Below are 25,983 nucleotides of genomic sequence, written 5' to 3' on the forward strand. Positions count from 1 at the left end.
TTGCTTTTGTTGAAGATTTGCTTGTGTACTTGTATAGGTTGGCCGAGATAAAGAAGCTAGCGAGGTAAATGAAAGTGTTGACATGTATTTTTCACCATATGATGACCATGGTGATTGCACTAATGCTCCATGCATTCTCCATCATTCGTCTGCGTCTTATGTAAAAAGGGGTGATACTGGTAAATGCTATAGCTGCCACCTTTTAGTTTTTTTAAAAATATTAATGAATCATTTGATGATGATTATTATTATTATTATTATTATTATTATTATTATTATTATTATTATTATTATTATTATTATTATATTTTTTTTTTACTATGAAAATCAGATAGTCTCTCACCATTAGCACAATATCATCATCCTTAAAATAATTTTAACAAAGGTCTTAAGAGTTAAGGTTATTGTGTCACTATCATAATGGAGCCATATCCTCACCAATACTTTTTGAAATCAATTCTATACCTGTTTCATAGACCTTGCTATGGGTAGATTTTTATTTCTCGGAGCTCTAGGCCACATTGCATTTCCTCATAGATTATATGCACATGTAATTATGCATGCACTCTTAACCCACTGACGATCTTGAATCTATCTTTTAAATATTTTGTTAAATTATGAATTACTGTAAAGGAAATATTTTGCCAAATTGTGCCAGGATGTGAAGGTTGGGGACTTTTTGACAATGTATAATTAATCCTTAGATGCCGATAATACCTCTCTAGTATTCTACATAACTTGAAAGATGTTAAAAGGTATTAATTTTTTTAAGTATAAATATTAGGGGAATTCTTGGCTCACATTAATTTATGAATTAATTTGTGCATGTTGGACAGGTATTTCTTTGACGGAAGTTGGAAGTCTCCATGCAAGCAAAGCAAAATTATTCTCTTGCAATTTTTCTCCGAATGGAAATTTGCTTGTTTGTGCTGGATATGACAAGAAGGTGAGATGTTATGTATGGTTCATGCATAAAGCGTTAGAAGACTTTATTATTATTATTATTATTGTTATTGTTATTGTTATTGTTATTGTTATTATTATTGTTTTTATTTATTTATTTATTTATTTTTTTGATTTCTTGATTTTTGTGACTTTATTTTATTATTATTATTATTATTACTAATAAAGTTAAATTTTTTGCAGGCTTTGATCTGGAATATGGATACTTTAGAATGCACCAGTTCTTTGGAAACCCATGCTCATCTGATAACTGATGTTCGGTTTCATCCAAGCTCAGAGTTTTTTGCTACTTCTTCTTTTGACAAAACAGTGCAGATATGGGATGTAGCTGGAGTAAGTGCATATAACCGATGACGAGTCACCAATTGTGCTCTTCTAAAGTGATTGTGATGCATATCATGCATTAGCTTCACCAATTTTGTTTTACCCTGTAATTGGTGGCTAATATTCTGTTTTTCATCGATGTCATGTCTCGATTCAGTTCTAATGTTGTCTTGTTTACTGATTATTTTCTGCTTTACATAAATTTTGCACTAAATACTCAATGTTTTTATTGTTGCACACGAGGGGCTAGGCCCCAACTAAATACTCAATGTGAAGTGCTTGACTAACTATATGTAGGAACTAAAATTATCGGCTTTCTAAGTTGACATTGAGGTCTAATATGAATGGAAGCCAATTTCCATATGTACGAGTGTCTTCATTAATCGAGTACTAGAATGAGTCACAAAGGGCTCGTTCATTTTATTTATTTATTTATATTTAACTTTAATTAATTGCTATTCATTTTGAAAAAAATTTATGCATCTGCTTGCAATAATGAGCTACTCTCTTCAAGGCTCCTGTTGCTTTCATAGAAGGGCTATTTTTTACCTTGTGGTTCCATGGTTGAACAACAATAAATATGCAAAGCCATTATTAAGCTCTTCTTACTTCTCCTGTGTACAGTGTGTGCCCTTCAGTTAACTGTGTATGGTTAGCCCTTCTTTCAGGTCTCAATTCTTATTTTATAGAAGCTATTTGAAGATGTAGAGGCCAGTCAGCTGAATTGCAATTGCTTAACAATAATTTAGTTTATTACATTCCAAATCAGAAAATTTCTCACAAATGTTGTATTTGTTGGAATTAAAATCTCTTTCTTACCATTCGCTTGCTTTGATTGTACTCCATGAACTGAAATATGATTGCTTAATTTTAAATGTCTTTGTTGTAGCCAAGCAAATCATTATTTGCACTAGCTGGGCATAGTGATCATGTGATGTCAGTGGATTTTCACCCAAGAAAGATGGATCTTTTGTGCTCAAGTGACAGCAATGATGAGATTCGGTTATGGGATATTAAGGCATGTACTTGTTTGCGAGTCTCCAAGGTAATTTTTTACTGTCTGCGTAGGTTCAACAGTATGGGAAGTTACTCCAACAGTCCAATATCTTGATCCTTGTTATTCCGAGTGCACTTATCTTGGCCTCTGGGAGAATGAGAGAATCTAAAATCAACTTAGCCATAGTTTAATATCTCTAGTTTTGGTATCTGTCGAGTTTTGCTTCATTACTTGGTACTTCCCTGAAAACTTTTTCAACATGGTTCTCTAGTATTCTTGATTGGCAAGGGCTAAAATTTGTACATATTGACTTCCTCCATATTGAAAGTCAACTGATAACATGCTCTCACCTCTTATAGGAATTTCACAAATTGTTAAGGGAGAGAGATGAATATCCCAAATGCTACCAAGCCTTTGGTTGGGAGAAGTGTTGAGAGAAAATATGTGAGCTTGGAATTGAGGGTTTCCAATTGTTTTGATTCACAAAGTTGGGTTTATAAGAGGGGACATTTAAACAATTAATGAAGCCTGAGTGGTTAAATCTTGTATGGTTAGATGTTACTATTTTAGAGTGCAATGGGAGAGAGGGGGGGAAAGGCTGTATCATGATTGGAGGGGAGAAGGCTGAATCGTATTAAGATCTAGCATTGTCATTCTTTGTTGAGTTTCAACTTCCCTTTATTAAAATGGGATTCATCCTTAAGTCCCCAACACTTGAGTCTTTTTGCAAATTGAGTAGGCTCTTTATTAATCCATGTCTATTCATGTCTACTTCCTTCTCTTGGAAAACCACTATCTCTGTTCATTCTTACCTAGTCCTTTCCTTGAAAATAACAACACAATCATCACATCTACTTTTATAATTAATATAACTAAAGATAACCCAACTACGATTTATCTCTTTAAACTTTCATGCTTGGTTTTGGATTTCAGTTACCTTCTCATCAACTCAGATGCTTAACTTCTTTTCTCTATGGCATGGTGTAGGGAGCGATCAGACAGGTTAGATTCCAACCTCAGTCGGGAAGACTAATGGCCACAGCATCTGGAAATGCTGTCAACATATTCAATGTTGAGACTGGTGCTTTTGAGTTTGACTTGAAGGTATAACATGAATATAATCTGTCTCATTGATGCTTCTCATTGCTCTCTCCTTTTCTGGCTTGCTGCTTCACATACGTTCATCCTTGCTTTACATGGTAATGATGTTTCTAACTTCTTCTGCTTCTTTTTTTTTTTTTTTTTTTTTTTTTTTTTGGGTCAACTAAGGGACATCAATGTGAAGTTCGCTCTATTTGCTGGGATGTGACTGGAAATTACCTAGCCTCTGTTAGTGAAGAAAGTGTGCGGCTGTGGTCAATAGTGTCTGGTGGGAGATGCATTTATGAATTGCTTTCAAAGGGCCACAGCTTTCACTCATGCACCTTTCACCCAGGAGATCCAATGTTGTTGATCATAGGAAGCTACCAGGTATTGTTACAAATATCTGTTGAAATTTTTGCTAGACAGGTTCGGAGGGATTTTTTTTCCGAAGGTATTTTTGTTGTATTGTTACGCAAAGATCCTTGATGGAACAAAATATGCTTGGTGCATGAATCTGCTGTTTGATGAAAATATGATCATTTTTGTTTATACTCCTTTTCTTGTACGTAGTATATATTGCCAATCCTATGTAGGCTGTAGCTGAAAAGTGAATCTTGGGTGCTTGGTTGCAGAATATGAGTTGCTCAATCAAGGGAGTGCACTACTTAAATGAGCCCTAAGCATAAGCATTCTTGCTATGTGTTGATAAATTTCTCCCTAATTCTGATTGCTGCTTTTTGGTTGCAGTTCCTTGGTTTGTGGAATCCTACGCAAAGCAGCACAATCAACACAATTCAGGCACACAGCGGCCTCATTTCTGCATTGGCAAGCTCGCCTACGAAAGGATTGATAGCCTCAGCTAGTCATGACCAGAGTGTTAAGTTATGGAGGTAAAGAGCAGACATTGCCACTTTGGAGTTTGTTTTTTGGGTGGTCTACTGTAAATAACAAGGGCTCGTAGCATGGTGATTACTGATTAGTATGACATACTAAAGTTTTTGTTGAAGCAAGTCGAGTAAGGGGGAGGTTGAGTTGTGCTTTTGGAGATTCTCACAACTTGCCTTGAAATTCAGAGGTTTAAGGATGGATATACAAAATCTTTTTGAATGTAAGTTAACTGAAAGCTAATTAATTTGTATGAGAACTACAACTAAAAATAGAAAAAACTATATACTATATATATTACATCTATAAATACAGTATAATGTAACCCCCATTCTTTTGTAAAAGGCAAAATCGGCTTTTAATTAGTGATGGTTACCTGGAAATTATTTCTTGCTACGGTTTAATTATTCGCTCTTTATTTATAGTTCCCTGTAAATAGTTTATCATCTATGTATTCGTTTAGGAGCATGATCAACTGAATGATCTAAGTTGAGTTGTGCTTGAACTCATCTAATTTAGTAGAGTTCGTGCTTGACCTTTCTAATTGAACTTGAAAACTGTCTCAACTTTAGCTTAATTTCCAATCACTTTCTTCATCCCAATTTACCTGATACATTATTTATTATACTTGAAATAATATTGTAGGTGATGGAATTATCACTTCCCTTCAACTTCAAGTGTAAATTTTTATATAGGCAATCAATTCATGTGAAATAGATGTTCAGTTTAAACATACTTATGCGTTCCCTGAGTTGCATAGGCTTTACTAATCTCCTAGATAGCCTTTATAAATTTGTAATGGTAGAATTAATTTGACACAAAATTCTACATCATATAGTAGTCTGAAGGAAACATCTAAGATTGTTTTAGAATTAGCTATGGCTCATATTGAACAAGTTTACGTGGATAATTAGCTAGCTTAGTTATTTATCTTGAGGGGTGGTAGAGATTCAATTTTGTCTATATCATTTGCCTTCGTGACTTTTTCTACACCAAACAAAAAAGAACTATTTACATCTTGTCGCACAAGATATGAACAATTAATTAAACATGAAGATGTCCTTTCCCTTTGGTAGGCCATTAATATGTCATCCCTTTGAAAATCAAGGTGAAACAACATAATTGTATGAATAGCTATCGGTCTCGGGTTGCGTCTAGTTGAATTAGACTAATTTAGATTGAGTCATGTCATGCTAAATTATTATACATATTGGTCACTTTGAATTCGAGTTAATTTTCGACACATCTCTATACTATCAGCTTAAGTGGCATGGATACAAGTCATACCAACTTTACTTCCCATCTGAGAGGTATCAAATCGAGTTCTTGGGTCGGGTCTGTGGGGATTAATTGAAGTTTGAGTCATACTACATCGTTTGACCATATTAGTCGATATTTGGATCAAATTACTTTTTGACACCTTTACCTCTAAGTAGTGAGTACCCTACCCAAATATTAATAACTTATTAAAATATTGTTAAATATGCAAAAATTATCAAATGAATGATGCACCTAACTCTGAACTCTTTAGTCTAGAATCTCTAAATGAGCAAATGTACAAACTTCAAAAGCCATTGGGCATCTTCCTACAAAAAGTACTAGGAAGAGAACAACTTTATTTAATTTTAGGAAATGAGGACCATCTTTAAAATATTCATATTCCTTGTTTTTGTAATACGGAGTATATGAATGTATGATCAATTCACGCCTCCAACATCGGAACATTCCAAACAATATAATAGGTACATTTCTTGATTACTGCTACATTTGTACTCCATTAATGTGAGACACAACCAATTTCAGGTACATTTCTTTAGTTTCTTAATCACATATCAAATTATCAATTTACTCGAATTCTGCTTTGTTTGCTCTCCATTGTTGGTTTCTTTTCAAGTACAGTACCTTATGAGAATTATATACAAGAAATTATTTTTGGGATTAGAAAAGACTTGAATTTTATCTTTTTTTTGGGTTTTTTTTTCCATAATTTTTTTGGGTTTTGATCAATGATAAAATTTAGATATTAGTAAGAAATTGTAGTAGGAAAATCAATGTTACTATTTTGTAATTAGTGTAGAATGATTCCCACATTTATGTTTTTTTTTTTGGTACTGAATTTGTTAGGTTTATTTATTTATATTGTTGTTTTTTGAATGTGCCAATACACTTTTTAATTTGAGATTATTGAATCTTGCAATAGTTTTTTTTGGCTTTTATAATTGCATACTGTAGGTGTCTTTATTTATGTAGGGTACCCTAAATCTTAGATGAAGCCTAAATTAGGAGTTCTCTTTTGGCTTTAGGGGTAATGTTTGTTGATTAGGACTTCAGGGTACAATTATTTACAGGGTCATATCTTGAATCCTTAGCAGAATTGATAATGCTCCTTACATTCCTAGGAAGAAAAATGATCGAGTTTTTTTACTCCCTCTGCCAATAAATAAAGTTCGTGCTATGATTTGGTGCGCGGATCAAATAAACTATGAGGTTGTTAAATGTGACTGAAAAGATTAGAAATAAGCAGGTAGTGATAATTGCGTGAAAATATTAGGATGGAGACAAAAATAGGAATGGTGGGATTGAGAAAGAAATGCTGAAAGTAGTGCTTCAAATTTAACTAGTACTTGACTAGGTGAATTATTAATGTTAAGATTAACTTAGGACATCCCAACAAGGACAGTGTGACAATGTTAATGTGTAATGAAGTAATGAACTGATTTTCTGTGTTGATAATTCTGATTTAATGTTGCTAGTAAATAAAGATTAAAGCTTGAATATTGATTGATAATCGGCAAAAGGGTTACAAAGGATAGGTTTAATAGCATAAGGCTATTAATCTTCGATAGTGAGTTTAGCTCACAACTCTCCAATAATGGCTTTAGGCCATAACTCTCCAAAAGGTTCACACCAAATTTCTGTTTCCCCATTTCTTTCCCTTCCCTCTCTATTTATACTAAGGACTATTAACCCTAATAAACTTATTACTAGAATACCAATACTACCCCTCCAAGTTAGTCTATGTGTAATTGCACATCTTATTTGTTGTTTGGTGACAGTCTTACATTGAAACATTGCACTTATCCATTGCAGTGAATTGATATCTAGGGGGTATCTCCCTTTTTTTATTGCATGTTTTTATTCTTTTTCAACTTCTCCCCATTATATAACCGGACTATGAAGGTTCATTAAAGATTTTGATTCTCTTCCACATGACTGGCATACGTCAAAATGATGAAAGTAATGCACATATGAATTGCTTATATGCATTTATTTTTTTTGTACAACTACGGTGTCAATATAGAAGGAAAATTGTTTTCTGGTTGCCCTGTTCAATCACCTCAGCATTAGGCAATATTGATTGTTAACAACTGGTGTATTGAATAGGGGTTATGCAGTTTTGAATTTGGATATGAGTATTTCCTATGATGGTTTGGAATTTATTAGACCATGGACATTTAACATTTTGCAATAAATTATTATCCAAATTAAGATAAATTATGTCAATATCCTAAATCGTGCATCTTTACAACACAACTTCCATTTGTCTTTATTTATTTTTAATACTACTATTAAACCGTTGATGGATATCATATTAGCATATGGATATGGTTTAGTAAGTTTTACTTTGTATTATATAATATTGAAGCAAAAAAATCATGAACATCGGCTTGTAGAAAGTCAACATGTAAAATTATGTCTGAAGTATTCTTTAATGTGTTCTGTAATTCCATTATTATTATTCTCTTACAATAATGCTGCATTTGCCGAATGTACCATCAAATGTGAAAAAATACTATGGCCTATAAAATTAGCACTTGAATTGTATTTACTGTTTTGCTGTTATTGTGCTTACATTGTATGTCCTTATGTTAGACTCTTTACAGCTTCTATTCAACCAAAAATGATTAGATATATACTGTGATATGATCTTAATTGTATGAACTTTTAACCACTCTGTTCTCTCCTTTTTCATGGTATATAATTATGCAAACTGTTTCTTTTCTTCAGCACCATTATATAATCTCTCTCAGAAGCAGGTAAGCTTACACTCTTGCACTCTTACAGGGAAGCAGGCAATAAGCATTCTTGTGAAAATGGGTGAAAGATCAAAATATACCTCCATGTTACCGGATTTGCATAGGCTACTTAACTATTCTTCTATACCATATCAAAATTTGTCTTGGAACTTACCAAGAAATCCTGCCCTTATTGCACACAAAATCACCTTCCAACAATCCCCAAACTCACCACCCGCCTCCTCTGTGGTTGCTCCAAATACACACTCCAACCCTCGTAAACAGAATCATGTATCCATGCCTGTTGGATTATTTCGCTGTGCCTCCCATGTTGCTGCAGTGATAGTGGTGGCTCCTATTGAACGGGTCTGGATCCTTATGCAATGTCAAAATGAGATGATAAAATATGGTCATCTCTCTAGTCCCTACAAGGGAATGAAAGACTGCTTTATGAGAACCATAAAAAATGAAGGCTTCCTTTCCCTTTGGCGTGGCAGCAGCATAAGTGTGATAGGAAGCTTGACAGCTTTTTTGACTCGTGAAGTTGTTTTCCCAATCACACCACGTTTTTGGCAGTTGCCACTTTGGATGTCGAATTGTCAGTTTCTTTATCCACTCTATTATGCTCGAGTTCGTCTTGCTAATGATGTCAAAGCTGCTCAAAAAATTTACTTTTCTTTGGACTCCACTAAAAGTAGTTTCTGCAATGACGGTGTTGGCAGTAGGAAGTTCAGTGGTGCTTCTGATGTTTTCTACAAGACACTTAAATGGGAAGGCATAGTTGGTCTCTATCGAGGATACCTCCCTGCATGCCTTGGGGTTGTTGGATCATATCTGTGTACTGAATGGGCCAAATCTGTGGCGATGCAGAACAAGGTTTTTTTTACCTCATTAAGCATTCTTTCATTTTAGTAGCTATGCTTGAAATTTTGAGGATTATCTATCAATTCTCTTTACTGTTGTCAAATCCATGCTGCATTGCTGCATGGGTTTTTCATTCAAGTCCTTGGTTCAGTTGGTTGGTAATCGAATTCACACTTTCATAGGATATTGACATAGGGAAAATATATGTTGTAATTTTCTTCCATGGATAGTGTTTAGTGTATGAAGATAAGTCTGCAAAATGGCTTTCATGACCTTACATTTTTTGAAAACTTGATAAAAAGTAGTTTTCAGTTACACTTCAAAATTAACATGACTAGTGTCTTTAGAAGATAGGTTTGTTCATCATCCATTCTTAGCTTTGATATGATATACTTACATATGACTGTTTGGCATTTGCAGGAGAAAAAGATGGGCAAGGTTTTCATTATACCCGCTTTTATGACGGTCATTGGTATTCCTGTCTTACGTTACCCATTTGTTACAGTAAGTCGAAGAATGATGATGACCACTGGCGAAAATACTAAGTACAATGGTGCAGTGGATGCAGTTCGACAAATACTTAAATATGAAGGAGTCTCTTCCTTGTATAAGGGCTTTACTCCATACCTAATCCATCTCTCAATTATTTCGGTCACTTACTCATACACAATAAGGTTTTTTGCACGTAAAATGCAAAAATGATGTTAGAGCTCATTACATGGTGCATTTAATCATACAGTATTTTCCGCATGTAAATTGAAGGTATGTATCTCATTAATGAAAGTCAAACCGTAAAGGTTTTTTATTATTATTTTATTGGTACTGAATTTGTTGGAGCAAATTCAAATTATTTTATTTTTATTGTTTGTATGTGTTAATAGCCTTTTTAATTTGGGAACTACTTCATCTTGATATACGAAGTAGTTTTTTTGTGGCAGAAATATCAAATGGTGGTATAAGCATTTCATAAATGCATAATATCACCATCATTGAACTTTGGGTGTTTTATCTATTTATGTAGGTACCCTAAATCTTAGATGAAGCCTTGTTTAGGAGCTCTCTTTAAAGGTTTTAGGGGCAATGTTTGTAAATTGGGACTTCAGGGCACAATTATGTAACTGGGTCATACATGAATCTTAAACCCTTAATATATTGCATTTGTTGTTTGGTGACTGTCTCACATTGATGCATGTACTTTTCCATTGTATTTAACTGAAAGTCAGGGGTTTTAACCCTTCTTTTGTTATGGTTTTTTTTTTTTTTTAATCTTTTTGGATTTCTCCCAAATAGTGAACCTGGATCAGATTTAATGAAATTCGTGCCTTTTTTTCATATGACTGGCATATAATGAACTTGGTTCTTTTAAATATTAAAGGAAATATTACAACGATGATAGTAATGCATATATGAATTGCTTATATGCATTAAGTTTTCTTGTACAACTATGATATTAATATACTAGTAGAAGAAATGTGAACAGCTGAAGTAATGAATATGATTGTTATGCAGCTTTGAATTTGGATATGAATATCTCCTATGATTGTTTGGATTTCGTAAGAGCATAGACTTTTAACATTTTACAACACCACATCTAATTGTCTTTATTAATTTTAACACTACTATTAAGCCGTAGATGGATGTTATTTTGATATGGTTTAGCAAGTGTTATTAGATAATAGGGAAACAAAAAATCATAAACATAGGCATATAGAAACTCTACCTGTAACTTGCATACTATAATTTCATTCCTTCTCATTATTCTGTTAAAATATTACTGCATTAGCACTTGAATTGTATTTTCTGTTTTGCTGTTATTGTTCTGACTTGTACTTTGTAGTAGTTGAATCATGCATATCTTATGTTAGTCTCTTTACAACTTCTATTTAACCAAAATTGACTAGATGTAAACTGTGATATGATCTTGATTGTATGAAAGTGCAATTACTCTGTTCTCTTTCTTTTCAGAGTATATAATCATGTAAACTGCTTCTTTTCTTCACTTCTTCAGCTCCATTATATAATTTCTCAGAAGCAGGTAATCTTACAGTCTTACAGGGAAGTAGGCAACAAATATTCTTGTGAAAATGGGTGAAAGATCAAAGCATACCTCTATGTTACTGGATTTGCATATGCTACTTAACCATTCTTCAATACCATACCGCAATTTTCCTTTGAATATACAAAGAAATCCTGCCCTTGTTGCACACAGAATCTCCTTCCACCAATCCCCAAACTCACCCCCTGCCTCCTCTGTGGCTGTTCAAAATACAAACTCCAATGCTCGTAAACAGAATCATATATCCATGCCTGTTGGATTATTCCGCTGTGTTTCCCAGGCTGCTGCAGTGATAGCTACAGCACCTATTGAACGCGTCTGTATCCTGATGCAATGTCAGAATGAGATGATAAAATACGGTCATCCCTCTAGCCCCTACAAGGGAATGAAAGACTGCTTTAAGAGAACCATCAAACATGAAGGCTTCCTTTCCCTTTGGCGTGGCAGCAGCATAGCTGTGATAGGAAGCTTGACATCATCCTTGATTTACGACGTGCTTTTCCCAATCACACCGCCTTTTTGGCATTTGCCACTTTTGATGTCGAATTTTCAGGTTCTTTATCCACTCTATTATGCCCGAGTTCGTCTTGCTAATGATGTCAAAGCTGCCCAAAAGTTTCACTTTTCATTGGACTCAACTAAAAGTAGTTTCAGCAATGATGGTGTTGGCAGTAGGAAGTTCAGTGGTGCTTCTGATGTTCTCTACAAGACACTCAGATCGGAAGGCATGTTTGGTTTGTATAGAGGATACCTCCCTGCATTCCTCGCGGTTGTTGGAACATATCTGTCTTCGGAATGGGCTAAATCTGTATTGAACCAGAACAAGGTTATCATGATTTTGTAGTTTAAAATTAACATGACTAGTGTCTTTTAGAAGATAGATTTGTTGATAATACTTACATATGACTGTTTGGCAATTGCAGGAGAACAAGATTTTCATTATACAGTATGGTTTTATGATGGTCTGTGGTACTATACTCTTACGTTACCCATTTGTTACAGTAAGTCATAGAATGATGATGACCACCGGCGAAAAAATCAAGTACAATGGAGCGGCGGATGCAGTTAGACAAATAGTTAAATATGAAGGAGTCTCTTCCTTATATAAGGGCTTTACTCCACACTTAATCAATTGCTCAATTGTTTTCTTTGGTTACCCGTACGCCATAATATGCTTTGAGCGTAAAATGCAACTATGATGTTGTTAAAGCTCATTACATAATGCTTTTACTCGTACAAGATGAAATTCGAGTTTTTTTTTTTTTTTCAATTATCTTTCGTTCTGACTGGTATATAATAAGGGCATGTTCACATTTACTTAATTTCAGTTCAGTTCAGCTCTAATCAGTTCAGTTCAGTTCAGTTCCAATCAGTTCAGTTCAGTTCAGCTCTTAATTTCCCTCTCACATAAAATATTCATTTCAGTTAAGTTCAGTTCAGTTCAGTTCAGCTCCAATCAGTTCAGTTCAGTTCAGTTCAGCTCAGTTCAGTAAATGTGAACATGCCCTAAGTCTAACCGATCGTTTCTCATATCGGCTTTTGATTGTGCAAAATGGTTCAGTTGTAGAACTTGCTGGCTCAATTTGTATATTATGTGGAGTAATGATCTTATTTGGTGGTTACATACTTACATTCTATCCTCAAAAACAAAAATAAGTTGTAAGCCTATCTTCCAAAAGACTAGGACCAAAACAGGTGAATTGGACCGAACCAATATAATCTGATCAAAACCTAATTGATTTGAATGGACTTTAGACACTTTTTTTTTTCCCTACATACACTAACTAATCAATGTTGTTTATAATCTTTTTACTCCTTAATATCAAGGAGTACTCCATACTGTATGAAACGAAGTACAAATTAATAATTGATCGAAGATTGAATTTTAAGGGTTTTGCATCACCAAGTCATAATTAGACTAGTGATAAAAATTGTAATTGGAGTTATTAATTAATTATCTCACAACCATGAAAATTTACGTTTTCCTTCACTTCTAAAGAATCTTGTTAAAAAAAAGAAAAATAACTTGCCTGCATACTTGAGTCGGGTTGACCTGTGAGAGTCTCCACTCCAAAAGAAAAATTGTTTGGATTGAATTGAAAGATTGGATCGGTGGTCCATTTTTCCGATCTAAACCGATTTTTGAACACCCCTACCAGCCCTATACCAATTTGCCATATAAAGAAAAGGGTTGCCAACTTTCTAAAGCAAACTATGCTCGCTCAAATTACTGCTCTACTCATAGTCTCAAACTCCATTTTTGTGGGACTCCACTCCTCTTCTTGATCCTTCAAAAAATAAAGATCAGACCTAAAACAGGTACTTTTCCCTTAATTTTCCATCATCAATTTTTGCTTATTAGTATCTCTCTTTCTCTCGATTTCTTGCACTCTGCAATTTCATTATACTAAGAATTTGTGAAATAATTACAGTTCACGTTATATATAACTCAAATTATGCTATCTACTCTTGTATTCTAGTACATTGGCTTACAATCTAACTCATTAGGGATTTGAAAGTGGGATTTCACCGGTTTTTGGGTTTTAATTTTGGGTATTGATGAATGTGAAATGTGATACTTCAGGGGTTTGTAAGTTATTAGCAACATAAATCAATAATCATGGTTGTTTTGCAGGAGCAAATTAAATTTTGGGTGTAGGAAATGAAAGAATATATTGCTTTTGGAAAATTATTGTTAGTGTAATTTGATCCCACATTATACTCTGCCACTGAAATGTTTTTTTTTTTTTTTTTTGGGTGGGTGGGGGAGGGTCTATCCCTGAAGAAGTCCTACATTTTTTGTGTTTTCTTTATGAATTTGTCTATACCCTTTAGCTTGATATTGTTAATTTTTGATATAATCATAAAGAATGATTTCATTGTTTCAACATCACACGATAATTTGATTTAGGTGTCTTACCAAAATTTTATATCTAGGGTGCCCTTAATCTTAAGAGGTATAGGGGTTCAAGTTTGTTGATTGAGACTATAGGGCATAATCATGTAAAAGGGTCATACCTTGACAGACCTTATTGACAATGTTGTTAATATGTCCTAGGAAGTAAATGAATAATATTTCTCCCAAAAAATAAACTCTATAATTCGATTTGGTGAGCGCTTTTATAAAATTTGGTAATTGTGAATAAATTGCTATAATTGAGTAAGGACAGAAATATGTTTGACAGTATTGTGAAGGAGACCAAAAATGATTGGTGGGAAATTGGGAATGTGGGATTGAGAAAGGCATACTGAAGTATCATATGAATTATACAGATTACTTGAAGTGTGAGTTATGTTTTAGGACATCCTGTAAAGGGCTAAAGGATAGTGTGAAGTATATGTGAGGATGGAAACTGCAAACTGGAACGTGTATCAGTTTGACGGCACATCCACTTTGTATGTTCTTGGTTGTTTGGTGAGAGCATTACAGTGTGTAAGTCAGTAAGTGCTAAGTGTGTTTGGGTAACAATGGAAGAGGCCTAGAGGGTAAGGAAGGGTAGGGAGGAGTTGAGTTTTGTTTTTTCTCAAAATCAAAAGAATTTGGTTTAATGTTGGACCTTTTGGTTCTCTCTGCTTCTCTATAACCAAATGGTATCTAAGTGAAGGAGAATGGTGTTGACAACCTCTTTCTCCTTTCTTTAAACCTTGCTTTCTAGATACATTCTTCTTGTTAGCTAGCTGTTCATGGAAGTTCCTCTCTGAGCTCTCTTTGTAGTTAAATAGCTGAAGTCTTGTATCTTTGTCATATCCTCAACTAAAGGTGTGTCATCTTGTCATTTTAGTTGATTGAACACATTGCTATGTAGCTTTTTGAAATTTCTTTGAGTACCTGGAACTGTGAGTATCCAGTCACCCTTGTTATGATGACTTCCGAGATGGTTACTATGAGATTCTCATTGAAATATTCAAATAAGGCAACTATAAGAGGAAAGGCCTTGCTGGAAAAAAATACCCCTTAGGAGAAGAGCCCTGCCCAAAGGAGGATTATATGATATATCCTGTACAAAATATGGAGCACTGGTTCATACACTCATACCCAAAGCCGTTTCCTTTTGGAAATCCAAATTATAAATTTTGCTCTTATCTACAGCTGCATTCAGATAACATTGTCTTACTATTCTACATCATTCTTGCAGGCAACACTTTCATCTGAAATGGCAGACAGGTGTGAACATACTTCCATGTACCCAGATTTGCATTGGTTGTATCACTCTCCTAGATCTTCTCACATTCTTGGCAGCACCATTGTAGCTCAAAATTTACTCAGAGATCCGGCCCTGTTGGTACATAGAAATTCATTGCAACCATCCCCAAACATATCTTCCTCTTCTGTGATTACTCCAAAGAAGCAAGTGCACCCAAGGGAACAAAATCCTTGGTCGTATGCTATCCTGCAAGGAATGTCTCAGGTTATTTCAGCCTCAGCTGTGGCTCCTATTGAACGGGTCTATAGCCTGATACAATGTCAGAATGAGATGCTAAAATATGGTCATCTATCGACTCCTTACAAAGGAATGATGGATTGCTTTAGAAGAACAATAAAAAATGAAGGTGTCCTTTCTCTTTGGCGGGGTAACAGTATGAATGTGATCACACCCTTGACAATTGAGGTGATTCTCCAATTTTCTCTATTCTCCCCCCCCCCCCCCCCCCCCCCTCAAACCCTCTGAAAAATGTCTGTGGCAAACTGGTACCAATGTATAAGTATATAATAAGCCAGATTCCAATTTAATGGAGTTATGTAGACTAGGGAGGATCTTGTTATCGTTGTATATGATTAACATCTTAGAAAAATTCGCAGATAAATACAATTTGCTTTTATCATAACCATGTTTTTGCTAGTTATTCAGGCCTCCATGTTTGCTTTTGTCCATTTAAGGCGTAATAGCACCTTATTCAAGGAGGTTCATGAACCACCTTTGTGGTTTCTACCTCTTGGTGGAATGTTGGGACTACTGCTTCGTTATCCATTGGATTTTACCCGAATCCGCCTTGCAAATGATGTCAAAGCTGCTCAAGTACATTTTTCTTTGGATTCTTCTGGCAAAAACATCAGCAATGCCATTGGCAATTGGAAGTTCAATGGTGCTTTTGACGTTTTTAAGAAGACACTGCGATTGGAAGGCATAGTTGGTTTTTACCGTGGATACACTGCTGCATGCGTTGGTGTTTTTGCATATCAGGCATCAACTGTGTTTAAATCTTACTACAGAGATAGACTAACAAAGGTTCAATGCATTTCTATATATCTCTCATTGGTTGTTTCTTTTTATTTTAGAGTTGGCTACTGTAAATTTTACATAGCTTTCTATATATTTATTCTATTATGTGCTGCCCTTTTGACTCACCTCGAATGCCTGTCACTTATATACAGGAAAAACATACATATTCAGCCAGGTTTGCACCTATCATTTTCATGGGTCTTCCTGTGATATTTTACCCTATTCTTACTATCAGCCATAGAATGATGATGACCTCTGGCGAAGTAATTAAGTACAAGGGTGCTGTGGACGCGGTTTGTCAAATTGTCAAACGCGAAGGAGCTTCTTCCTTGTACAAGGGTTTGGGTGCATATGTGGTCTATTGCTGTGCTAAAGATGCCATTGTTCTTGCTTTCATTTACTTGGCTTACTCTAGAATTGATAACCTTAGAAAATGATGTCAATTTAAAGTATAAATGCACCCAGCAATTTTTTGAAACTCTAGAATGAAACTCATGGGGTTTTCCCCATGTTTTTGTTTAAGCATTAGCTTGTTTTTCCAGTTGTCACTTGGTTAGATTGTTACCCTTAGGAATTCATAAGTTAACCATGTAATAGCAATTTTATTACTCTTATGCATAAGTTGTTTTTCAAAATAAATTGATCAGTCAATTGAAGGAGCTGAGTATGATGAAAAATGTTGGTCTTAATCGATAAAATCAGTTTAGTTATCATTTCTCTCACTGTGTTTGCTGATGGAACCATGAAAACTTTGCCCTGCATTTTTATAATTCTTTGTTATAGTAGCTCTATAGTAGCGTTTGTCAAAACTCTTTTGGCCTACAAATCTTAGCGCTTGATTTAATACTTATAGGTGCAACCCCGGCTGAATATGTATGTTTTTCCTGTAAGGTGGCATGCTACTCTGGCACTGATTGATATGTACTGTACTCAGAGAGCTGCAGAAGGTTCACTTGGACCTGCAGGTGGCAGTAGCATCATCAGGAACAGCGGAGGAATAATGTCCACCTTCCTGGAGAATATGGTTGTTGCACTGCTTTTTTACAAATTAGACCTGAGGTTATGGCACTTGAGCTACCCAAGAAATTACAAAATTGAGAGATTAATGAATAATTCAAACGGACAGCTTAGCTTGTGTCCACACACTATAGAAGGTTATAGATGGGGTCCAAGAGAGTGTTTATTGTTCAATTATCGTTATTAACCAGCAAGATTTGGATAATCGGAAATGATAGTAAATTATTGTTTAAAATTAGGGAAGGGGAGTAAGCGGTAAATTGACTTATTAATTATGACGTGAGTACGTGACTCAAATGAATCGATTCTCTATTTATTATAAAACTTGTAATAAATTAATAATAATATTGTGTAATACGAGTAGTAATGATAGTAATACGTATTATTTGGTCATAAACCCGTATTTACGTGGTACGTCCATACCAGTTTGTAAACCAAAAGGTGTGTCAAAACATCTGCTCTTTATATACGTAGGTACTGTACAATTAAACGTTTCTTACTCTCTCTTGGGTCTTCTATCCGTCAGCTTCTCACTCTTCCGGTAAGTCAACAAATTTCTCTCTCAATTTCATCCCCTTTCCCCTACGTTTGCGTAAACTCATCTCTGCAATAATTCATGCTCATAATTTCATAAATCAAAATACCCATTATTATTTTTATTACTTGTATTATGTTTTGTCCATCATTCATTTAATTTTATAGGCATTGTTCATGTTCATGTTCATGTTGGGGTTAGTATAAAGGTGGTAGACCAAAAATATTAGCCATTTTTACATGATTTCAGCAATTTAAGCTTCTTGTTTTGTTTGATCGAAGAGGGTGTTTCCAGTCATGGCAGTCAATTACCTTGTTGACCAAGTAATTAACTTATTTCCTCTGATTTGTTATTACACATTTTGCTTGAAATTGTTCTTTATTTTTTATTCCTTATGAATATTAACTGGAATCAGGAATCTGGGTTTTATCCATTTGGGTCTTCTGGATAGTGGTATGAAGTTATGAACCCATTTGTGATTTTATTGATTAGCTCTTTTAGAAAAATAAAAAACAGAGTTTAAAAGAATATTAGGCAAATCTAACTTACGTATATTGGATTCTAGAGATTGAGAATCATGTTGCACATGTATTTTACTGTGAGGTACAATGAAATTAATGTGCTCATTTGCGTAATTGTGTTTGCTGGTAATAAATTTGCATGGTTGGGTTTTCCACCCTTTTTAAGCTAACCATTCTGTTAGTTTATTTGATAATGGATTTCGAAATCCAACCATCTGCTATGTACCTGATTCTTGGCAAGCAGAGTCCGACATGGATATGTTGTATCGTGTCATACCCATGTCCGAGTGTCAAAAGTATTTGACACCGGTAATTGCCCTTGGAAGTAAAAGAAAAAAAATCATAGAATTGGACTGTCATAACCCATTTGGTATGCAAGTAATCCATCAATTGCTCACTGGTAATACTGATGACTTGCCAATAAGTAGTGTATGTAACTGATTAGTATGAAATTAACTGCTGAATATGACATTCATTATTATTTCATTTGGTAGGCTCAAGGAAGAATTGGTGTTGACATGTCTGTGAACAAAGGCACTGTGACTGTTGTGATTGCAAGGCACAATGACAACCTGCTGTCACATCCACTGCCTCTACCTCCGCAGATTGTACCAATAGCTGTGCGTCGTCGAGCAATCAATTACGCAACAGCCCTGCAAGGCCTCGTCTCTGTTGCTGTGAGCACAGCTGTGGCGCCTATTGAGCGAGTCCATCTCCTGATACAAAATCAGAATGAGTTGATAAAATCGGGCCGCCTATCTACTCCTTACAAGGGCATGAGGGACTGCTTTCGCCAAACAATCAAACAGGAAGGCATCACTTCCCTGTGGCGAGGGAATAGTGTGAACATTCTCAAAGTCTTTACTTCTCAGGTAAACTAAACCCGGTTTTTGTGATATACAAATCTGTGTAATCGAGTGGATTTAGCTCGTGTTCTGCTTATTAAGTGAAGAACAGTTCTTAACTTGTCAATTGTCATTCAGGCTTTAGCTTTTGCCATCTATAAGAACTCTTGGTACAGGGTGGCTAAGAATGATGACTATGGTAATTTTAAGTTTCATGCTGCTGTTATATCTGCAACATTGATTCAGTATCCACTGGATTATGCTCGTACACGTCTTGCCAACGATGTCAAAGCTGCCAGAGGATTTCAATTTTCCTTGGACTCTGCTCAAAAAAATCTTAGGAAGGATTTTGGAACTAGGAAGTACACTGGTATGCTTGATGTATGCAAACAGACTCTTAAAACGGAGGGCATGCGTGGACTCTACAGAGGATACAACCCGAGCTTCCTTGGAGTCTTGGTATGGGATTCAGCTAGGTACAAAATAATGAAGACTCGAAAAGTGACTAAGGTAGAATGAAACCTAAAGACTCCTCGCACTGTTTCATACTAATATCATGCTTACAGCTTACCTATTCTGTATTCTCATACTTTGTGCAGGAGCAAACTTTCTTGGCCAAATACATACCTATAGCCATGGTATGTAGTCTTCCGGTAGCTCTCTATCCAATAACTTGTGTAAGTAGGAGGATGATGATGAATTCAGGGGAAGCAACAACCAGATACAAGAACTCGATGCATGCTTTTCGTGAGATTGTGAAACATGAAGGTTTCTGTTCTTTGTACAAGGGTGTAACTGCAGGAATGACCTTATGCTTCGCAAGGTTACTTGCAATCAAGGCATCAAACAATCTCGTACTACATTTACTTCATTAATAAATTCGAGTAGTAGAGTGATCCATGTTCAAGCACTTCATGCTTTTGTGAATCAGTCAGCACTTCACCTGATCTGTGGACTAGTCTGCTTTCTAAGAATAAAATAAGTTGTCCTTATAATAGTTTTAGTGGTGGTATACTGGTATGATCATACTTTGCTTGTTGCAGAGAGCGATGGACTTGTTGGAACTTGCTTGTTAGTAGCCTTAAGGCCCTTATATATATGTTTATGACTCTAAAGAGTGATACTATGAGATGAATGTTTATATTTTGAGCATTGAGTTTTCTTGAACCTCACTCTGTAATAATTGAGACAATTTTCCTTTATTCATAATATTTTCATTTTTGAAAAAAGGTACAAAATTAAATGTAGGCCAGTTAGTCATTTTGGTATTGAAAAAAACACTCTCTTTTGAATTTGGTGTTTAAAGACGCTTTGGCATTTGAAAAAAAATAAGTGTTACATTTTGATGGCATAACATAAATCAATTGGTGACATTTTTGCCAATTTTCTTATCGTGATACATTTTATCGAGCACATGAGATTCACTTTTTTTAAAAAAAAAATAAATAAATAAATAAATAAATATTGCAGCTTTTATCTCACAATTATAATTGAAAATTGTATTAATTACATAATTTGAGCTATATATATAAGTGAACAGCATGCACAAGTTTGTATGTTTCTTCTGCAATTTGGTGAATGTATATTGCTAATAAATGCGTATTATGCTTTATGCTATACAAAAATTAAATACAGAGTAAAAAATAATGTAATCTGTAATAGCCATATCCAATATATATACTTCAAGTTTACTTAATAATCAAACCATTAATCCAAAACTTTTACAAAACACGTATTATCGCATTACACGTAACAACCCGAAACATTGTCCGAGCAACCCCAAGCAGCATCCATCAAATACCAAATTCCCAGTCACCCACATCACAATTCACATCCGTCCAAAAAAGAAGATTTGCATGAAAAAAACTGTACTATAATCTCCTGCACTACACAGTACACACCCCTACCAACTTCCAAGTTCCACCCCCTTCCCTCACTCTACAACTTCTAAAGTAACAGTAACCACTAACAAATCCAATGGCGCCACCTCACCATTTATAACAACCATCCCTAACTAACTCTAGTCAAATCTTAAACCCCAGCTTTTTAACCATGGTTAAATCTCATTTTCTTGCTCTATATATACTATCTTCTCATTCACCCATTTTACACTTTATCTCACTACACCATTATTATTACACCTTCAAAAAGAGGAGAGAGAATGAGTTACCGTGTTCTTCAAGCTCAGAAAATGGCTACGTCTATGGTAAGAGTCTCTCTCTGCCGTAACAACCTCCTCAACCACCGCCGTTTCTCCAGTACGGCTGACGGAATCCCTCGTCGCCTCCTTGCTAACTGCAAAATTGCTCGTTCTGGAAACATCCCTCATTTTGACAGCCTCCCTCCTCACTGTCTACTTCGAGGTAGTTCAAGTTTCTACACTTTTTATTTTTCTTTTGTAGTGAGTTTGATGTCTATATTACATTATTAATGGAAGATTTGGTGTTTTATCTGATTATGAAAACCATTGCATTTTCTGGGTTTTGTTGTTTGTAGTTTGTTTTTGTGAGTAAAAGAAATAAAACCCCATTTCTTGAAAAACCCTTTAATATTTGGCTTCATGTACACTCTATTCATTCGTACAAGATTTTTATCTAGAATTTTGATCATCTAGGCTTACACTTTGTATTTTGTATACTATTTGAAGTAATAAACATAAACTCGTCATATAGTGATAATCTAAGATTTATTATGCTGATTTTTTTCTTTCTATGATTTATGTGGGGTTATGTAAGTCATCAAAATCTATGCACAAAAATGTTATGATGTGATTGATTTTTGTATATTGCAATGTATGTGACTAATGTGAGTTATTTCAACGTATTATTAGCTCACTGAAATAATATGGATCGATTTCAACTCTATCAATAGTCTAATTCTAGAGTAATACTTGTTTTATGTGGATCGACCAATCGATTGGATATTTATGTTAAGGTCGATTTGGTTTGAGAGGATAAATCATGCTGTCAACTTAATCAACGGATTAAATGGGTCATTGGATTTATTTGTTGAATTATGGTCTATTTTGTTTGAGATAATACACATAAATCTTGTTATACTATAATAAACTTAAGGGCCTTATAATTAATGAGTTTATGAATAACTAATCACTATGTGCATATAATTACATACCAAAATTGATACTAAGTTCTAAGGAAATGGAAGAAAAAAGACTCATAATGTGAGAAACGTGTTATTAGCCTTATTACTTGTTACAAATGCTTGTATATAGTTAATTTTTGCGATTCTAATCTTGTTGAAATGCTATCATGATCAGCTTATAAGCATGGAGCCTCGCAGCTCCCACCTGATGGAGGACTAAGGAAGAATAAGTCGTTCTATAGTGACTCGGATGATGACTCAAGCTCCGATCATTACTCGGATTCTGATCAGGACATGCCCGACACGTGGGGTTTCAAGCAAGATGATGATGCACTCTACTTAAGGATGGATATTCCAGGAGTGGGCAAGGAAGATGTGAAGGTCTATGTGGTAGGCAGCTCTCATATGCTGAAGGTGAAGGGAGTCAGAAAGTTAGACCCTGAGTTCGGGGATGATGCTGAGACCGGTCCTAAACCCTTTGTTTATGAGGTCGGTTTAATGTCACTCAGTGAATACAAGGTTGATAAGATTAAGGCTGAGGTAAAGAATGGTGTGCTCAAGGTTACAGTTCCGAAGGTCAAGGAGGAGGAGAGGATGGACTTGTTGCAGATTCAGGTCGATTGAATCAGATTTGTGGAGTGTTTCGGGTTCACAGGCTTAATGAAGGACTCTTTCTGGTGACAAGTATAAATAATTCTAGTGTTGCAGTTGTATCTATATTTTGCTTTTGGTAGAAAAACTTTGGTTGTTTACTCTTTTTATTGTGATCTGAATTTGCGGTGTTGTTTGACAAAGTTATGTGCTAGCTATGATGTTGAGATTTCTAATGAAAATGGATGACTTTTAGACTTCAAGATCTATTTCTTATTCATGGTCTATTTTATTTCATGATTTGATAAGGTGATTTGATGATTCGATCACACTAGTTTTCCCTAAAAGTTGTGAATAAAATTGCCTATGATTTCCATTGTTAATCCAGTCCTTTTGCAAACCATAGCCTGTTATTCACTGTAGACTGTATGAATTTGGTCAGAACATTCCATGCTTGTGAAGAATCTGATGTTGGTGAAGGAGGACCAGATCATTTTACTTGATGGATTGAAAATTGCTCCTAGAATGAATATAGACAATATATGGTACTCGTTTTGTAAGAATTAGACTCGAAAAGTAGGAGTACCCTTTGTATCGACAACTCCGAATACATTTTTGAACTCGTGTATAAAATTTTCTTTTCTATCAACTACATAATTTTTGAACGTATGTACGAATAGAATTTTAAACCTTGTCTCGCTAAACATGAATTATATCTCAACAAAATTAAACATGAAAACCAATGGCCGCCAATAAAAAGTGGACATTCCTAATTCCTCCAATTGCACATCATATCCGTTCAAATCAAAAGGATTTGCATGAAAATAGGTCCAACTCTATCTCTGATACGTTGCATCCATCTCTGCAAAACCTTCTAAATACTCCCCGTAGTAACCAATACTGTATTGCCACCTATCAAAAGTCAAAACTGTCATCTACTTCAATCAAATTTCAAATTAACTTGGTTACTCTTATCATCATAATTACTCGTATTATTTACTCGCATTATTCATTTCTTTTCAACTATTTCTCTAAATTATTCTCCGCTTAAAAAAAAAAAAACCGTGTAATAATGTTAGGTTACGCAAACCACCACCACCACCTCCTCCTCAGCTATACACCGCCGTCATTTGTATTAACTGACCCCGCCTATGACGACATCAACTGCGGCGGCTATGATGACGACGACGTCATCATTGACCCTTCATCACCAAGCCCAGAAATTGGCCCATCCAAGAAAAATGAGCCCTTGACTCGGAAGAAGTGCACCCACTGTGGGACCCAAGAGACACCACAATGGCGGTTAGGACCCAAGGGACCATTGACGCTTTGCAATGCTTGTGGGTTAAGTTATCTCAGAATGGGCCACCTTCTGCCCGAGTACAGGCCCGTTCGCAGCCCGAGTTTCTCAAACCAACTTCACTCCAATTTCTATAGGAAACGGAAAGTGCAGGAAATGAGGAAGAAGAAGGAGAAGAAGATGTCGGATATTTTGGGTCGACCCGATTCTGAAACTTTGCCCCACCCGATTTCAAGGTTTGGATAGTATACCATATAAGTATTATTATTTCGTAGTACGTAGAAATAGTAAAGGTGTAAAGTTTGATGCTTGTATGATTTTTAATTCCTTTGCAGTTTTGATGATATGGCTTTGGCGAACTCGGGTTCTAGTTCGGGTATTTTGGATCACCCGGTTTCGAGTTCGGGTAATTTCTACACTTAATATAAAAAAATGGATGATATTATATTGTTTGATTCAATTGTTAAGAGTTATTTGGGTTTTTGTTATGAAGATTGTGATGGTTTTGATTTGTTTAGCCAGAATGTTATTACAAGTTTTGTTGCTTGTAATTTACTTCAATTATTTGGTAGAATGAAAAGAAGCTTAGCAATTCATCTATTGTTTAGTTGGAATCTTGATATTAGTTTGATAATTTATTAATTTTGTACGTAGACATTTGAAGTGTTTTCACGTACATATTCTTAATGTAACTTGGGCAATTCCAGAATACTTCAATACTCAAGTTTGGGGTGATAAATCGACGGGTTAAACTTAAATGGATTGATCATGGCTATGAAAGTGCTAGCTTGCTAATGTAGAGGTTGATTATTGTTTTCAATATATGGAGTAAGAGGAAAGAAAGTGTTTAATTTGTTAAGACTGATTTAATATTAGTTTTGATTTTGAAAATTCGTTCCATTTTATTTTTTTAGAATTGCAGCTTGTTATGAAACAATATGCAAATAAATAGTTGATGTCTCCCCCTGGGATTATAACACTGTCTTATGGAAATTGCAAGAATCGAATAAAATAGTCGAGTTTGTGTTACTTTCAAGCACAACATAAATTACATGCATAGCATTTACTTATTGTTTGTCTTACTCTTGTTGCAATTACTTATTGCTTTCTTTCTTCAAGTTATTATAGCAAGTTTTTCAACCCTTATGTAGGTTGTATGCATTTGCTTGGATCAGTTTTATGAATTGAATCTAATCTTGGTTGAATTATTCACAGAGAAGTATGAAATCTCGCCATTCACAGCTAGTGAAAGAACTGTGATGCAGCTGCCATCTTCTGGTGGCTCAAGCAATGATACGGAAGCTGATGGACAACGGAAACCATGGTATGCCAAGCAAGATGATGATGCACTGTACTTCAAGATGGATATGCCAGGGGTGAGGAAAAAAGACGCCAAGATTAGTGTGGAGGGCAGCACTCTGACAGTGAAGGGAGTGAGGAAATTGGACCCTCACTTTAGAGATGAGGAGAACTGTCCGAATACCTACGTTGTTAAGGTCACCTTACTCGAAAGGCATAAGTACAATATTGATGGGATTAAGGCAGAGCTGAAGCATGGAGTTCTCAAAATTATAGTACCCAAAGTCAGAGATGTGTCGCGCATTCAGACCAGCTGATGAGATTTGCTGAAGCATTTTGGTTATACAGGCTTTATGAAGAGAA

The 25,983-nt window shown here is 35.2% G+C and overlaps 4 protein-coding genes across 4 annotated transcripts; all 4 read left to right on the plus strand.

Moving 5' to 3' along the window:
* The first annotated feature begins 746 nt into the window (after positions 1 to 746).
* LOC145612636 (transcriptional corepressor LEUNIG_HOMOLOG-like) lies at positions 747 to 4,411 on the plus strand. Its single transcript, XM_081667964.1, has 6 exons — positions 747 to 946; positions 1,147 to 1,296; positions 2,177 to 2,332; positions 3,272 to 3,388; positions 3,554 to 3,754; positions 4,115 to 4,411. Exons 2-6 carry the CDS (start codon positions 1,162 to 1,164, stop codon positions 4,259 to 4,261), a joined length of 756 nt encoding a protein of 251 aa, XP_081524090.1. The 5' UTR covers positions 747 to 946; positions 1,147 to 1,161; the 3' UTR covers positions 4,262 to 4,411.
* A 1,565-nt stretch (positions 4,412 to 5,976) lies between these two features.
* Positions 5,977 to 9,943, plus strand: LOC145612558 (ADP/ATP translocase-like). The gene is made up of 3 exons (XM_081667906.1): positions 5,977 to 6,055; positions 8,318 to 9,144; positions 9,553 to 9,943. Exons 2-3 carry the CDS (start codon positions 8,347 to 8,349, stop codon positions 9,832 to 9,834), a joined length of 1,080 nt encoding a protein of 359 aa, XP_081524032.1. The 5' UTR covers positions 5,977 to 6,055; positions 8,318 to 8,346; the 3' UTR covers positions 9,835 to 9,943.
* Positions 9,944 to 11,216: 1,273 nt separating this feature from the next.
* On the plus strand, positions 11,217 to 12,387 carry LOC145611041 (ADP/ATP translocase 3-like). The gene is made up of 2 exons (XM_081666278.1): positions 11,217 to 12,014; positions 12,112 to 12,387. Exons 1-2 carry the CDS (start codon positions 11,217 to 11,219, stop codon positions 12,385 to 12,387), a joined length of 1,074 nt encoding a protein of 357 aa, XP_081522404.1.
* Positions 12,388 to 13,368: 981 nt separating this feature from the next.
* LOC145612547 (ADP/ATP translocase 1, mitochondrial-like) lies at positions 13,369 to 17,051 on the plus strand. The gene is made up of 4 exons (XM_081667897.1): positions 13,369 to 13,507; positions 15,325 to 15,798; positions 16,039 to 16,416; positions 16,563 to 17,051. Exons 2-4 carry the CDS (start codon positions 15,343 to 15,345, stop codon positions 16,845 to 16,847), a joined length of 1,119 nt encoding a protein of 372 aa, XP_081524023.1. The 5' UTR covers positions 13,369 to 13,507; positions 15,325 to 15,342; the 3' UTR covers positions 16,848 to 17,051.
* Positions 17,052 to 25,983: the final 8,932 nt, after the last annotated feature.

Source organism: Chenopodium album, chromosome 24 (genome assembly GCF_948465745.1).
Source record: "Chenopodium album chromosome 24, dcCheAlbu1.1, whole genome shotgun sequence".
Classification (NCBI taxonomy): Eukaryota; Viridiplantae; Streptophyta; class Magnoliopsida; order Caryophyllales; family Amaranthaceae; genus Chenopodium; species Chenopodium album.

Excerpts from the sequence above, each read along its gene's own strand:
- LOC145612636 (XM_081667964.1), top strand. The coding sequence starts at position 1,162 with ATGGATACTTTAGAATGCACCAGTTCTTTGGAAACCCATGCTCATCTG. Across the intron at positions 1,297-2,176 it reads AGATATGGGATGTAGCTGGA|CCAAGCAAATCATTATTTGC; the intron begins GTAAGTGCATAT and ends TCTTTGTTGTAG. Across the intron at positions 3,389-3,553 it reads CTTTTGAGTTTGACTTGAAG|GGACATCAATGTGAAGTTCG; the intron begins GTATAACATGAA and ends GGGTCAACTAAG.
- LOC145612558 (XM_081667906.1), top strand. The coding sequence starts at position 8,347 with ATGGGTGAAAGATCAAAATATACCTCCATGTTACCGGATTTGCATAGG. Across the intron at positions 9,145-9,552 it reads CTGTGGCGATGCAGAACAAG|GAGAAAAAGATGGGCAAGGT; the intron begins GTTTTTTTTACC and ends TGGCATTTGCAG.
- LOC145611041 (XM_081666278.1), top strand. The coding sequence starts at position 11,217 with ATGGGTGAAAGATCAAAGCATACCTCTATGTTACTGGATTTGCATATG. Across the intron at positions 12,015-12,111 it reads CTGTATTGAACCAGAACAAG|GAGAACAAGATTTTCATTAT; the intron begins GTTATCATGATT and ends TGGCAATTGCAG.
- LOC145612547 (XM_081667897.1), top strand. The coding sequence starts at position 15,343 with ATGGCAGACAGGTGTGAACATACTTCCATGTACCCAGATTTGCATTGG. Across the intron at positions 15,799-16,038 it reads TCACACCCTTGACAATTGAG|GCCTCCATGTTTGCTTTTGT; the intron begins GTGATTCTCCAA and ends CTAGTTATTCAG. Across the intron at positions 16,417-16,562 it reads ACAGAGATAGACTAACAAAG|GAAAAACATACATATTCAGC; the intron begins GTTCAATGCATT and ends ACTTATATACAG.